Source organism: Marmota marmota, unplaced genomic scaffold (genome assembly GCF_001458135.2).
Source record: "Marmota marmota marmota unplaced genomic scaffold, marMar, whole genome shotgun sequence".
In the NCBI taxonomy this organism is placed as follows: domain Eukaryota; kingdom Metazoa; phylum Chordata; class Mammalia; order Rodentia; family Sciuridae; genus Marmota; species Marmota marmota.
In genome coordinates this window covers 14572653-14589671 of record NW_025999853.1, presented here as the reverse complement: position 1 = coordinate 14589671, position 17019 = coordinate 14572653, and the positions used below count along the sequence as shown (strand labels likewise).

Sequence of the window (17019 nt, the reverse complement as noted above, 5' to 3'; positions counted from 1 at the left end):
ATGTAAAATTTAATGTTAAATATTAAAATGTTATAAAGAAAGTAAAATGCTATGATTGATATGGAAAACTGTACAGTAGTTCCTCAAAAAGTTAAAAATAGAATTACTATATGATCCAGCAATTCTACTCCCAGATGTATACCCAAAAGAAATGAAAGCAAGATTTTGAACAGATATTTGTACCACCACATTCACAGTAGCATTATTAACAAAGTTAAAATACGGAAGCAACTCAAATGAATCAATAAACAAAATGTGACAAATATGTACAATGTATGAAAAATATGTTTGTGACACATGCTGCAACATGGATGAACCTTAAAGACATTACACTAAGTGAAATAAGTTTAAATAAGTCAGTCACAAAAGACAAATACTGTATAATTCCATTCATATGAGGTACTTTGTCAATTTCTGAGACAAAAAGAATGATAATTTTCAGGGACTGGAGAAAGAAGTGGAATAGGAAGTTGTTTAATGAGTACAGTGTTTCAATTTTGCAAGATGAAAAAAGTTCTGAAGATGGGGATAGTTGGACAATGATGTAAATGTACTTAATGTCTGAAAATTGGTTAAAATGGAAAATTTTATTTATGCATTTTATTGGGATTTTAAAAAGAGAAAAATGTTATACAAAACAAGATTTTATAAAACTGCTCAAGACAACAATACAAGTATATGATTTAGTACACAAAGAATACTTAAAATAAACGCAATCACCATTCAGAGGAAGAAATTGCATCAAGAGGCTAGGTTGTATTCAGGAAAGGATTTATGAAAAGCTGTGTTTTGAAGGTTATGAGGCACAAGCCCTGGTTAGAGCAGTAGAGTAGGCACACAAGATGGGTGAACTGATATGAACACAAAAAGCAAAGATGGGGAAACCCAGGTTATTTTGAGGTATAGTGAGTAGGCCATTTAGTTAAAAGGGAATATCTATATTGAGAAATAGTCTGAAATAGTTGGAAAAAGTAGTTCACAAACATTTTATGGAAATCTTTAAATATTGGATTAAGAAGTGAACTTAGATTAATCTATAGATTAATGCACTGGCCACAAAGGTATTTGAATAGAGGAGTGTCACAATCAAGGTGATGTGTAAGAAAGATGGCTACAATGTTTTGATTATTGCTTTTAGAACAACTTAAAACTGGTAGATTTTGATGAATGTTAAATGATGATAAAAATAATTTTGTTTTAAATTACTATGTGTCAACACTCTTCTGAATGTTCTTTTCCCTTTTTTTAATGTGTTAGCTAATTTGGTCTTACAATTATCTGCAGAGCTTTAAAGTAGTTATTGTTAACTGTTCCCATTTCCTTAAATGTAGAAACTAAGGCACAGGTCAGTAATTTAGATAATGTAATTGTTGTAGGTGGTAAAATTGGTATTTAAATTTAGATAATCTTGCTACCTTGCCAGAACAATTATTCACTGCTTATGCTGTGGCTCTTTAAAAATCACCATCAATTAGCATTGCCCTGTGTTATCAGCTACATTATTTCAAAATTGTAAATGGCAATAATGTTTTATCTATACATATTTACCACATGTCAATCTGTGTTGAGTACTCTGAGGAACCAAGAAGCACATCAGGTGGCCGATACCATAGTGTGACAACTTCATTTGAGTAGGTCTTTGTGGGAACTGACTTGGCTCTGGCTAGTCCTTCATAGGGAAAAGAAAACAAAGAATTAAATATACTAAAATCCATTAAGAATATAATGGATTTCTTAGTCCCTATGCTCACCATGACTCCATTCACAAAGATACTAAAACGGCTACTCCATAGCTACTTGAAGCTTCAACAAAATTGGTTTTATGAATTTTGGATACATGGGGTCTTCAGTGAGAATATCATTATCTAATTAAACTAAATATAATAATTCTGAGACCACAGATTTTTATTTAATTGTATGTGGTGAATGCACTGGTATAATGTCTAGATGTTTAGCTTATCTTATCCTAAGCTAAAGATATTTTCCCTTGGGCTGGGGATGTGACTCAAGCGGTAACGCAATCGCCTGGCATGCGCCGGGTGCTGGGTTCGATCCTCAGCACCACATAAAAATGAAATAAAGATGTTGTGTCCACCGAAAACTGAAAAATAAATATTAAAAAATTGTCTCTCTTAAAAAAAAATATTTTCTATTTGTCCATGAATCATGGTGCCAAAATTATTTTCTAGCTGAAATTAAATTAATCCAAAATAGGTCAATGACAATGAGACATAATTTTACTTGTCACAATTATAAGCTTTTATCACCTTTTAACCTAATTCTAACATTCATTTGCTGTACCATTTTTTATTAAAAATCCAAGTCATTTATAGTCCAGTTGAGTTTACTGACAATTTCCTTGCAGAAATCCATTCAGAAAAGGTTTCCATAGAACAAATTACAATGTTTTCTGTACACTTTATGTTATATAGATAATTTTAGACTAAGAGAGACCTCATTGCTTTTGAGTATTACTAATTGCTGTAAACGATGCAAAACATTTGCTATCCCTTTGCCAATTTAATATGAATCCACTAATTATCCAGAAATGAAGACTAGAGTTCCCAATTTTATTTGTCATTAGTACTAGAGTTATTATCATCTCTTAAAGCCTCTAAATTTTGATCACTTAAAGAAGCAGCAATTTTGAAAGGTATCTTAAGAAAATAAATTTATTTTTACCATATATTTTATTTCAAACAAGAGAAAATTCATTTTTAGGCTGAGATTTCTATTATATATAAGTTTATATATCTGATTAAAATATCAAATATAAAAAATATCAAGAGTATTATTAAATTGGATAAAAATCTCATAAATAATACTAGAAAGTTAAATAATGAGGCAACACACTATTTTGGTTTAGAATAATGGCTAACAGGTATAACTGGAACAATGCTGACACCATTTTATTAATTATAAATTTTGCTCTTAATCTCCCAACTTTGAGAAATAAGTCCAACAAATAATTTTTCTATAATTTTTGGTAATTAGTAAGATGGAGGGCAACTTTCAGATGCTAAGAATGGGTTACAAGGAGGCAAAGGACAGAGCTATAAATTTGCTTATCCTATAGCACACCATTCTGGAAAGTTGCCAGTTATAGTTCTCCCAATACTTTTACTCTCCTGCTCCTGAGAAGATCATGAACTACTAGCATGCTTGTCCAAATAGGTTCCTGTTTTAAAATCAGAATTTCGGTATTGGCATGAAAATGAAATAAGCAACTCTCAAACTAATTATAAATGTCACATGATATTATACAAGCCACTTTTTATCATTAATGGAAATGACTACATTATAATTCCTAGACCTCTGAATTTCACTGGTCACGAAAAAAAGGTATGATTTTCAGAAAGATTAAGAACAACTTACAGTACAAATACTCAAACTTAATTGACCCTTACTTGAAGCTCCAAGTGTATTTACCATGCAATAAAATAAACAGATAACAAAAGTAACAGAGACAAAGTTGACTGTATTATTTCATGGAGTAATCAGAATTTCTTTTCTTTCTCTCTCTTTTTTTTTTTTGTTACTGGAGAGTTAACCTAGGGGCGCTTTGCAACTGAGCTATTGTTTTAAGACAGGATCTTGCTAATTTGCTTAAGGGCTTTGCTAACTTGCTGAGGCTGGTCTTGAACTTGTAATCAGCCTGTCTTAGCCTCCCAAACCACTGGGAGGCATGCATCACTGTGCCTGGCAGTAATCAGAATTTCTTACTGGCCTATGTAAAAATAAAATTTGCTTTGCTTGCTTTGAGGAAGTTAGAGGCAAAATTTAAAGCACTCAGAATATTCCCAGATAAAAGTAGATTTTTGATGGTCCTTGACATTCCTTTTGCATTTCAAATATTCAAGCATGGTTTCTCTGTTACTGCCATACATTTTGGGATTGAGGACAAAGAGCAGTAAATGCAGCTTGACAAAGAAAGAAGGAGGAAGGAGGGGTGAGAACAATTAAAAGGGAAATAACAGCATAAACTATGGTTCAAAAAGAGACTGTATAATCTATGCAAGTATATGCAAATAACTTGTAATTTTTTGTTTAAACATAGATGGCTCACTCATTTCCGTTTTAAGGAAGGAAATCGGAATAGAAATTTACCTTTCAAACAAATAGCAAAATACTGAGTATAGAAATTACCATTTAATAAGTAAATTTTTAATCTGAGTAATAACTTGAAACACTCATAAAATTTAGTGAAATTTTCCAAAACTGAAACTACTATAATAATTTATGAAAAATTAAAAATGTAATTTTGGAAAACTACATGGGTTTTTAAAACTAAGTTCTATCTAAGTATTTTGAGGGTAACATAAAAATTTCAAAGCTACTCTACAAATTTCTTTTTTTTTCCTAGTAGAAACAATTTACTAAATGCAAAAAGAACATGTAATTTTGTTTTACTTTCAAATTCCTTAAAATCAGATGAGCTAAAATGACATAAGTAAATAACTACCAATTAAATTATTGAGCATATAATAAATGCAGTCATGGTGGTAAGCACATAAAGGCAAACCCTTTCAGGTGTTTTCTTTTTCTTTTCAGTTTATTCCTTTTTTTTTTTTCATTTTATATATGACAGCAAAATGCATTATAATTCTTATTACACATATAGAGCACAATTTTTCATATCTGAAAGGTGTTTTCTAAATTCTCATTTTATACTCTTAAAAATTATTAAGGACCCCAAATATTTTTACTTATATAGATAATTGCTGATATATGCCATAAAAGATGAGAAAATTAAAACATTTACTCACTAAAAAATACCTCTCACAATGTTAGCACAAATAACATTTTCATGAAAATTTTTTCCAAAATAAAACAAGTCTATTTTGATAGAAGACAGCTGGATTCTATATTTGCTTTTGCATTCTATCTGTTATGATATGTTGCTTTATTACATATTACAATATATCATAATTTATATAGGTATAGGAAGAAAATAAAATCTTACACAGATATGAAGTTTTTAGAAAGAGGAGGAACATTTTAATAGTTTTTTTCTGATCATTATAGATAGTGTTCTTTCATACATTAGATTAAATTGTTTCTTCAAGGTTGTATGGTAACTGAAATTATATCAATGAACTATTCATACCTTTGTTAAAATTCACTGGTCTGTCTTGCACTTTAAATGAATCTTTTACCATGCATGATTCTATAACATAAGGTGCTAGTAACTGGAAAAACATTAGTTCTTGAGTTATGGGTTAAAATGTTTATATATTTCTTCAAAATAAAAAAATCCTATTTGTTAATATCAACACTGATCTTATCAGAAAAGTTTCTAAGCAGTGGAAAGCTATTAAAGCTTAAAGTAGCAGAACCAAATTTTCAAAATCTAATTTTTATTTAAAAACCTGAATTTTACTATTGGCAAGAAATATTCGCAGTGGATTTCCTTGAAGTGACAGGCTTACTTCACTCATTTTCAAGAAAAAGTCTGAATAACTCATTTGTTAGTCATTTTCTGAAGTAAAAATGGTGTTCCTTGGAAAAAAGGGGCTAGTTAGGCTTGTACCAAAAAAATCCCACAAAAACTTTTCCTTGAGATAACTATAGAATTTCTGTGTGCAGCACATGTGTTTTTAATATTTCTATTTCATCACACATACAAAATACAAAAATATTAAACAGTCATGTACTCAAGGATAGAAATTTAATCAAATCAATAAATTTTACTGCTTGGCAAAATATTTTAAGTGTAACTGATATTGTTCTCTAAGAATATGCAGTGGCGAAAAACACAATGACATACTTAGGTGGCAATGCCTGAACATATACTAAGGAAATAGCAGTTTTATCCTTATTGCTTCTGGATCAACAGTACAAATATTAAGATAGAGCAAAAAAGCAAATAACATTTAGTGTACTTTTGATAATATACGTTACCTTTGGATACTCCCTGAAAGGGTTTCAGGAACCTGGGGTCAATGGGCCACACCTGAGACACCTCTAAGTATTTGTTGCTAACAAACCAACATGAACCACCCACAAAATTCTGTCAAATATGGATCAGTGGGCTACAGAGAAAATTTCCAAAGTTACAGGAAAGTGATAACACATTGTGACAAGAGTTAGATTCTTTTAAACCTAACTGTTATGGGCCAGGCTATATGGGCAATGACCAAACAGATCCATGTTACCCTGAGACTTCATGTCATGTAAGAAATGCTTCTCCCATGGGAAAACTCTGCCTCTGTACCCACTAACAGTTGCTTAGCATATTTAGCAACACAAAATGGCCATTCTGATGCATTGTACTTGTGTAATACCCTAACTGCTTAAAATGTCAGAGAATGTTTGTCTAGCTGTTAGTAACCATTCTTTAAATTGTATTCAATTAGGGTTGTTTTGATCCACTCCCCCACCCTCTGCTTATGATTTTAGATCTCATGATTTTTGTTTATGGTTTTGAATCATAGCAACAAGCCATTTATGATTAATGTACTAATATGCTTTACTTGTGGTTTTGAACTACAAAAGATTTGTTCTAATCCCTGGAAGGGGTTGAGGAGTGTAGACTAGAAGCCTGCCCTTGTCCTGCCAGCTGGTGTCCTACCCGCCTTTGAATAAAGATGACTCCATCTCCTGCTTTAAGACTGACTTGGTGATTTATTGCAATCTCTCCATACATAATCACCTGGAAGTATTTATAAACATTTCATCATTCCATACCAAAATCTGCTAGCTTTAATTCTCCTTTTTCATTAATGAGGAGGTTCTGTGGTTTCAAGTCTCGATGCAACACCTTTCTTCTGTGGCAATATGCTAAACCACGTAGAATTTGGTATAGAAACAGCTACAAAAGCAAATAAGTAAAAATTAGTTTTACAGATATTGAGACATACTTTGGTATTAGCATAAGCTATGGTAAGCACAAAAGCAACTGGTCTAGAATAGTAAAAGAAAAAAGAAATTGTATCATTTTAAGGACAATGCCTTTTATATTTTGAGTTGTTTTCTGAATTTTAGTTTATTGTTCAATTTGAAGCATCTTTTTTGTCAACAGTATCTATGAAAATATTGTAAATATAATGAAATTTTGTCTTAGTAGTAATAGCACATTTATTAGAGAAAGCAGCCTAAACAAATGTATCCTCAAACTTATACTACTAAAGCTTACAGTTTGATTATAAAATTCTGGTATGTCAATCACCCCCAGGCACTTATTCCCTTCCTTTAAAAAACAAACAAACAAACAAACAAATAATCTGATCTGGGTCAGTACCTTTAAAAAAGGAATGGAAATTGGTGGCTTTAAATAAAGCCTCAGGTATCAAAGAGAATAGGGCTGCATACTCTGGAAAATTACTGGTTATAAAAATAATTTAACCAGCTTTTAGCACCCACCTCCTGGATACTTTACTTTCAGCACCTCCTACTCAGTCTTCAAAATTGGCTGTGATTCAAAAAGGGGTAATGCACTCTAATGCTCTAAATGACTCTGAAAAAAGCAATTCCTATAAGGCTAATGTACAGGTTTTGTTGTGGATTTTGGTGAAAAGAGAGATGTGGAACACATCTTGATTTTCTGGGATTAGCAAAAAAAAAAACAACAAAAAACAAAGAAAACCTTAAGTACAGAAGATTCAATAGGTACCTTTGGTTCACTTGTATGAAAAACATGGCATCTGAATACCAAGAATAAGTCAAGGCATTGGATGAATAAAGGCATGAATGTCTTTGGTGTTTTTTTGTTTTTGTTGAAGGGGGTGTATGGGGGATTGAACTCAGGGGGCACTCTACCATGGAGCTATGCCCCAGACTCTTTTTAATTTTGAGACAGGGTCTCACTAAATGGCCCAGGTTAGTTAGCCTCAAATTTGCAATTCTCCTACTTCAGTTTCCCAAGTAGCTGAGGTTGTAGGTATACACCATCATGTCTGACCTGAATTAATTATAAGCAGCAAAGTCTTCAGACTCCACATATTCATGTATGTGTTTTGAAAACTCTAAAATTACTATTTTAATATACTCCTGTTGGGTTGCATTAGGGTTATAGTGGTGAACATAGCTACCTTTCAATATATTCCTGTTACATTTGGAAAACATTAAATGCAATTTTAACAACCAATAAAATACTTTCAAAATATTTAGACCTGACTTAAAAGATACAAACTTTTCAAACCTGTCAAATTATGATACTTATAGACTACTTCCTTTCCAAATTAGTGCTATTATAAAAGCAGAAAAAAACAAAATTTAAAAAACTAAGAAGATATACAAAAATAGCATTTACAACACCTTGCAAAGTAAAATGTAAACTATAATGAAAACAATCTTCATGGAATGTATATGGAAATACTTTTAAAGCCTTGTTCTAAAATTCTTAGCAATGTGCTAGCCATATGTTCCCAGCTCTCTTTTTGTAACAGAAACTGGCTTTCCTTTATATTCACCAAATTTACTATTTAAAGAAAAGAAAAAAGTAAACAAGTACATTTAAAGTTACTAAGTTACTATCTACAGAATTAGAAAGGTCTCAAGCACACAAGATGAGTAAGTCTATTTTCAAAATAGGTTCCAATAAACTGTTGACGAAGTTTGGACAAATAAATCTTTGCCAATTTAAAGTATACTGCTAAGAACAAGGAAGTCTCTAAGAACACAAGTATGTCAAATACTTTTATTTATCTAATAACTTCTGGGTTTCTTCTGGATCTGATTATTACAGCAAACTTCTCTAGCATTATTTGAATTTTTAGATGTACTAAAAAAGCACAATATCTTAACTATTCCTTCTGACAATACAGATAGTTATCCTACATGTTTCTGGCCTTACTTATAACCCTTTCTCATAATACATAACCCTGAAAAGGAGTTGTTATTTTTATAATTTAATACCATTTTAAATATATTAGAGGGAGTTTACCATTTAAAGGTGGCCTTTTGCAGAATATACCCATCATCTGTATTTAAACATTTGAATTTTTTTTTTCAGAAAGCAAAATATACCTGCAGATATATTCTACATGTAGGATAATCAGTTGCAATGTGAAAGAAAATATCAAAAATAATTTTTTTAAAAGACTTTTAAATGAACCAGTTCTACAAAAAAGATATGATCCTAAGAATCTATAATATAGTAAACAAAAGTTGAGTAAATATGCCATTCAGAAAATTCTGAAGATTGGTTATAAGGTTGGTATATTTCACTGCACAATATAGCTCATCTTTCTTTATACTTGAAAATTACACAATAAACATACCTTTACATTGTGCATACTCATGATGTTCCCACAGTCATCCATGTACTGTTTTAGGTCTTTATCCTGAAAAAAACCCCAGCATTTTACTACATGATAACACAATTTTCAAGATGCATGGCTGATTCACTTAATAGTATTTAATTTTTTTAAGAAAATTGTTTTTCAAGAAAAGATATAGAATGCACCACATAATCTAATTATATATCAACAAATAAACAACATCTCTGGGACTGTTAAAAAAAAAAAGTCTAATTTTCTATTACGAAAGTAAAAATAAATACTGATTTTTTTTTTAAATGCTTACCAGATACTCAAAGACCAGAGTCAAAGATTTATCTGTGTGAACAATGTCATGTAAGGTTACTATATTTGCATGTTTTAAATCCTTTAAGAGTGAAACTGTAAAACAGAAAAGAAAGTCAATTATTTAGTCTGTGGAAGCCAGTCTTTACAAAATCTTGAAGTAAATTTAATGTATGAACCAACTGTGTTTAATATCCTCTTAAGTCTAAAACAGTAAATTGCAAAGGGGATTAGTGGTAGAAAAACTGAACATATCAACTTTTCCTTTTCTTATGGTTTTGAGTTTTGATATTTTAGTACCTGAAGTCGTCTCCAATATTACAACTCTCCATCTTCTGTTCTTCTCTTTAATGTTAACTTTTTGAGGTTAATTTGGATAGAATAAAAGATATGCTTTCTTCCTCCACATTGCTCAAACCTTATTCATCTCTTTATTTATTACTTTGATACCAGGGATTGAACCTGAGACACATACCCAGACTCCTTCTTTTTTTATAATTTGTATTTTAAGACAGGGTCTAACTAAGTTGCTTACATCCTTGCTAAGTTGCTAAGGGTGGCTGCGAATCTGCTTCAGCCTCTTGAACCACTGGGATTAAAGGCATATACCACTATGCCTGGCTCAAACAAATTTTGAAAAATTCACTTTTTAAATATAATGGTATCATGACATGTATACAGTATATTTATTTCTTATATTTAATATATGCAGCTAATTTAGTTACCATGTTCCCCATGTACCAATATGTAAAATTTCCCTATCAGGTATTTATCTATATCAATGCTTTTAATGACTTCATAGTATTTCATTATATAATAATAAAATTAATTTCTTTCTACTGAACATGTTAGTTTTAGAAATAACTTTTTAATGGTCTGATTATATTTTCCAGTCACCTATTATTTTGATATCTGCTTTTATTCATTAAAAATATACTCTTATACAACTTTGGTTTAAAAATGTTTTACATAAAAATACCTTCTCTTATAGCCGTACAGGGTGCACCTTCTTCATGTTCCAAACGGATCTCTTTTAATGCCACCAAATTCTCTGTCAGTTTACTTCTTCCTTTATATACTGTTGCATATGTACCCTATAAAATATATTTTTGAAGAACAAGTCAAGAGTATCCTAAGATTCTAACAATAAAAAAATTATAAAATAACTGATAATAAAAATTAACTGAATTTCTGAAATTTAAGCATGTTGAATTCCATCTTGCAAAGAAAACTCCACAATGTCCAATATTAGTTTTTCTTATAGCAAAGAAAACTTTCAGTTCCATACACACAGCTTCCGTGATTATATAACGCCTTTTACAAAGTGTCTCAAAAGTATAAAAATATAGAGATTTAATTCATTTTTTGTACTTTATTTCAAATTAATATTTGGATCAACAGTTTTAAAATCAAAGATGCTTTACCTCTAATGGTATATGAAAACTGAGGGACACTGAGCACATTAAATGAAAATATACTGTTAAATAAAAAAAAAGTTTTACCCATGTTTCCAGACTTTTCAAAATCTTTGCACATTAGCACATTAACTCTCCTTTTAAAAAAGAAAAGAAGCTTCCCTATCAACTAAGTCCATTATTTTCTTCTTTGCTATTTATTATTTATTACTTCTTTATTGTTTCTCACTATTTATTTATTTATTACTTTCTTGCCCTTTCTTACTATGGAAGATAGAATGTTTCTAAATTAGCATTACAGGTAGTGACAAGTTCAAGAAAACTACATTTTTAAGACTTCCTTATCCTTCAATGAAATGTTTTTATTTCTAAAGTTATTTTTCAGAAATTTGAACTCATGCAATTTCCCACAACAGTACGGACAGGAGACTTCCAGGAGGCTAACAAATAGATGCCCATTTTGTTACCAAGAAAGCACGATACTTTGTGTTTCAATAAAAGATTTTAAGCCTATTAAAAATCCTCATTTCTTGGGCTGGGGTTATAGCTCAGTGGTAGAGCGCTCACCTTGCATGTGCAAGGCCCTGGGTTCGATCCTCAGCATAACATATAAATAAAATAAAGGTATTGTGTCCAACTACAACTTAAAAAAAAAAAAAAAGTGCTCATTTCCTCTCAAACTGATAGGATACTTTCAAGTATTTAGGGTTTTATTCCTCCTAATTTTCGGTTACCTTTTCAAGAGGATACTTTCAAGTATTTAGGGTTTTATTCCTCCTAATTTTCGGTTACCTTTTCAAAGCAAGATACAATCTTTTATAAAATCATATTCACAATTTTCTAGGTTGGCGAAATCATACACTAATAAAGGACTTTGAGGATGAAAAAGGAAGTCTTGCATTTTTAAAATAAGAATTAACTTACCTCCCCAAGCTTTTCCAATTTGATGTAGGTTTCCATTTTCCCAAACCCAATTTCTGACTGAAAGCAAAACAATTATAAATTGAGTATTTATTCTTAAAATTGTAGTTCATTTCTTCCCTTAACTTCTAAAACTCTCCAAATATAAAATGTCTAAGAATACAAAAGGTTGTTTACATTCAAACTATTGGACATCTATCAAGTTTCAAAATATATTTGATGTTGAAATGCTGAAAGGATCTAAAGCATCAATATTCATAATTAAACTTATGTATGGACTGTATAATGGTCTGCTGTGAACATTTTGTTCTATTTTAAGATCCCAAATTTTCTTTTTAAATATTTTTAGTTGTCAATATGTATGTATTTATTTATTTATATGCTATGCTAAGGATTGAACCTAGGGCCTCACATATACCAGGGAAGTGTTCCACCACTGAGCCACAACTCCAGCCCAAGACCCCAGATTTTTAAATACCACAGACTTAAATTTTAAGATACCAAAGAATCTTATTTAAAAAATATGATTTGATTTTCCTTTTAACAAAATCACATAATAATTTTCCAACCAATCTTTGAATTCCTATGGAGACTTGGAAAACAACAGATGCTATTTGTTTCAGGTTCTCCAATCAAAACGCAATGAAAAAGAAAACAGAAAATTACATTCTACTATGGATCAAGAAAAAAATGCAAACCCAAAAGCAGCAACATAAGTCTCAATCCCCTCAAAAGCTTTAAAAGTGAGTTCTCAAACCCTTGCTTTTAAACCTTAAACTCATTTGCGCTTTTTTGTGTGGAGTCAATAAACGAGGTAGTTGGAATATACCCAAATGTGTCATGGAAACCCAATATATCCAATACATATTTTAAAACAAAATAAGCAACCTTAATACCAAAGATTTGGAAAAACAATATATATGTAGAAAATTAGGGACTAAGAGACCAGAATTTTTTTAAAAAAGTAAATGGTAGCCAAGAATAAGAATTTCCTTTAAATTGTTTTCTAGAATCCCTTTGCAATAGTAGAAAAGACAATAACAATCTAAAGAAAAATTCACTTCTTAGATGATGCTAATGTCCTTAAAAAAAAAGCTAGTAAAAGGAAATAATGTATAACTTCAGTTTTCACAGGTATACAAATTATATTAGTATCATTAAATATTACACTATACTCAAACCCTAGAGAATCAAATATGCGATTTTTCTGGAGCTTTCAAATAAATTAAAAATGATACTTAATGATTAGACCTGGCATCACTTATCACTTCAGACAAAAGGTTAAACTGTTCAAAAGTTGAATGGCCAAAAGTAGAAGAGGTCCCTCAAAGGAATTGTTTTTATCCTTTTGTTACAATGACTAAAGAACTGCTTCTTTTTGCCTTTTTTTAAACCGTTTTATCTATCTATCTATCTATCTATCTATCTATCTATCTATCTATGTTTTTCATGAAAAACATTAAATTAGAAAAATGAAGATTTAGAACCATCATATACTACCTACCCAGGTACTGTTTTTTATGTAACTCAGTATTTACTAAATTTTTGCTTTCTACTGCCAATAACTATGCAGAATAATGAGGTAAAACTACAAGATACAACACTTTCCAGAAACAAATGAAGTTTTGAAGTTCAATATGGAAAATGTGGCTAATAGCCCATTCTGGTATATGACAGCCTGATTCCAATAATTTTTCACTTTATATAAAACTGCTAATTACCAAGGTTAACAAAAACCATGATAGAATGTCATTATTTTCTTATACCTATATTGGGAATTCAGATGTTTAAATTCACAAATATGGAACTACTGCACTTTTCCCTTGAATTTTAAGTCTTGTGTCATCTTTTACTTGGGGGGGACACTATATTGAGAACAAACATCAGCCACTATGAACAAAACAATGAGTATCCCTGAGGGGGAATAGTCGTTCTCTATAAAAATGAGAAGTATATAAGAAGATATGACTGTAAACTAGAAACTTTTTCTTTTCAGTAGTAGGGAAATTTTCTTATTCATTCCTTTATATTAAATGAATATTAGTAAGCCCTTAACATGAAATACACTTTGGTCTAGTGTGACCATGACAAAAACAATGAAGTTTGCTTTAAAGATTACATAGTGTACTGACTATAAATTAATGGTTTTAAAGATGAAAATGCCTTAGAGGTTTTATGTATATATAAAATGTAAGGAATAACTTGTAAAGGATACATGAAAAATTTAAGACTACAGCACTCCTCAGAGAATAAAATTTAATGACATTAGAATATGCTAAAAAATCTGTTTTTTAAAAACAAAAGTAACTGGTTAACAATAATTAACTGTGTATTTCAGCTAGTAGAGAGAATTCTGAATGTGCCCAACACAAGAGAAATAATGAATATTTAAGGGGAGAGAGATACGCCAATTACTCTCATCTGATCATCACAATTTATACGTGTATTGAAATGTCAATATACCATAAATATGTAAAATTGTGTGTCAACTGAAAAAAAGTATATATCTAAAAAAGAACATAAATACCATACAATAATTATGAAGTTAAATTTGAATAATCAGTCTATAATACAAATAGCACTACTGAATTCCACCCATGCAGGCAGGCAGAGAATTCAAACAAAAGGCAGTTACATTAGTGAACTATCAGATCCTAATGCAAAAAGTAAAATAAACCCTAATATCCTCCCCCCATTTTAATAATATCTAAATAGTAATTATTATAATTACTGAATTTTTCAATGGAATTTTTAGAAAAATTTGCTTGCATTTTTATCTGCTGAACATGACAAGATTAACAATAGATATAATGACTAGCTTGTTGACATGCTCTCCTACAGAAATTATTCAGAGGACAGAGGACAAAGCTCATTTATTCATTTACCAAGCACAATGTTAGGTGCTGAGCATACAGTGAAGAAGACAGATGATTCCCACTTTCATGAGTTCACTTGAGTTGCACCTTTAAACAGAAATAATAGCTAAAAAATGGTAAAATAAGCTTTATATTTTAATATAATATTGAAAACACCCTTAATTCTGTTTTTCAGACAGAAGAAGATCATTTTTCTGATACTTCATTGTTCTAAGAAAATACTTCACTTTTTGGCAGTCCAAAGCGAATTCCTAATGAGATGGCTCTTATAGCAAAAGCACACAAATACTAACAATATACATAAATAAAATAAATTACAACTTATAATAGGTCTTCCTATAATTCAGTGTAATTTGTAAGCAGTATCAAGTGTAATGAGAGATTTCTAATCGTCTTTGTTTCTAACAACATAATTCATGCACCACAGTAATACAGATGTATTAATATGCTAGAGATGCGGTTCTAATTTAGCTTTAGAACAAGTGAAGTATATGCTGAGGTTCTACAGATGCCATGTTAAAATAGAATATGTATTGAAAAACACTGGGAACAGCAGGAGGTTTTTTCCAAACACCCACTTCCCTCCCTGTGAGAATTATTAAATTGTTGTATCTGACAGCAATGGGTTTTACTCTTTGATATGTGGGGCCAGATAAGAGACTGAAAACCTCAATTCTATTTGGTCATTTTTTTCTTACAAAATTTATCAGCATCATGATACTTGCCAATTCTGTCAAAGGTAAACTGTGTGTGGAAGTGAACCTCACTTTTATTATTTATTATTTTGTGAGATATCAGGACTTGATGCCCTATTTTCTCATTTGCTCTTAGAAATAAGAAATGAATACATGTAATCTATACTGCTGAGCTAGGAATGAGGAATCCACACAGTGGGAAGATAAACATTTAAAATGTACCTAATCTATCATTTTAATATAATGACACAAATTTTCATATATAGACTTTCATTCTACTGATGTTACACTTATAAGTCTCATAAAACTTCTACTGGGTACACCATTATTGTAAATGCAACAAAACTCTGATGAATTCTGACTATCAGCATAGAAGAGTCCCATTAGTCTAATATTTATTTAACTGTGTTAATACTTCATTTCTTACCAACCATAAATAACTATTAAATAGCATTTCCCAATTCAGTAACCAGTTATCTTTAATGAGATATGATTACTAAATTAACATGGTATCCTGGATGTAATCTTTGGACAGAAAAAGGATGGTAGTAAAAAACTAGTGAAATTTGAATAAAATGTGGAGTTTAGTAAATAGTAATGTACCAATATTGGTTCCTTAGTTGTAAAAAATGAATTAAAGGAACATTGTTAATAATAGGGGTAACTGGGTATGTGGTAAAAATCACTGTATTATCTTTGTAATTTCTCTGTGAATCTAAAACTAGATCAGCTCCTTGCTTAGAGTGAAAAGACTTAATCAAAGAAAGACAACGTGAAAGGCAAAACTGAGGGTCCACTTAAAGTAAATGATCATGAATTTATAGATCTAACTGACCCTTCCCTATTACTCCGTCCAGCAAAAAAGAATTCTATAACTAATTTTCTTAATTTCTACCTAAGAAAAAGGGTATATTATCCATGGAAATGTAAACTCCTAACACATGTGAAGAATATTTTTTTCCCCAACTGCTTTTCATCCATTCCTAACCTCACCCTTCTTCTTCATACATAAACCCCCTGAGGTTCAGAATTCTATAAATAACAGACCTCACTGAGGGGGAAAAAAAAATCTAGTTTTTGGATACATAATGAATACAGCACCTATGTAAACTTGAATTCTAACTGTTATGAAAAATAATTTTCTTTTTCCCACCTGCTTTCCATTACCCCTAACTTTCATATGCCTCTCGTCTGCCCCTTCCAGTATCAACACAAGGTAAAGATTTTTCATTTTGAAGAATAATTTTCAAATATATATCAAAAACAATTTGCTTAGTAAGATAGATTGTAATGAAAGGGATGCATGGATAGAAACAAAATACAGCTGTGGCATGATTAATCTGAAATTTATAAGCCAAAATTCAAAATCAAAAACATGGTAAGTGAGTAGGAATAGGTGGCAATAACAAAAACTCCAATCACTTAACATTCATTAGAGGGCACTGTTTAATTTCATGTAAACTACAAAAGACAACTCTTTTAAAATGACAGTTTCAAGAACTGCATGGTAAGGGTTGGGAATGTAGCTCATTGGTAGAGCCTAGTATGCTGGAGACCCTGGGTTTGATCCCTCCTCCCCCCACCCCCA

General features: G+C 30.9%; 1 protein-coding gene across 4 annotated transcripts in view; it reads right to left on the bottom strand.

Moving 5' to 3' along the window:
* Nucleotides 1-17019, bottom strand: part of Cdk17 (cyclin dependent kinase 17) — a 94299-nt gene that overhangs the window by 7980 nt on the left and 69300 nt on the right. For all 4 annotated transcript variants that reach the window (XM_048803619.1, XM_048803613.1, XM_048803610.1 and 1 more), the window contains 6 exons: nt 11864-11920; nt 10504-10618; nt 9526-9620; nt 9222-9284; nt 6688-6811; nt 1549-1669 (listed from right to left, as the gene is read on the bottom strand). In XM_048803619.1, the coding sequence (XP_048659576.1) occupies nt 1549-1669; nt 6688-6811; nt 9222-9284; nt 9526-9620; nt 10504-10618; nt 11864-11920 (575 nt within the window). The remainder of the gene's footprint in view (nt 1-1548; nt 1670-6687; nt 6812-9221; nt 9285-9525; nt 9621-10503; nt 10619-11863; nt 11921-17019) is intronic.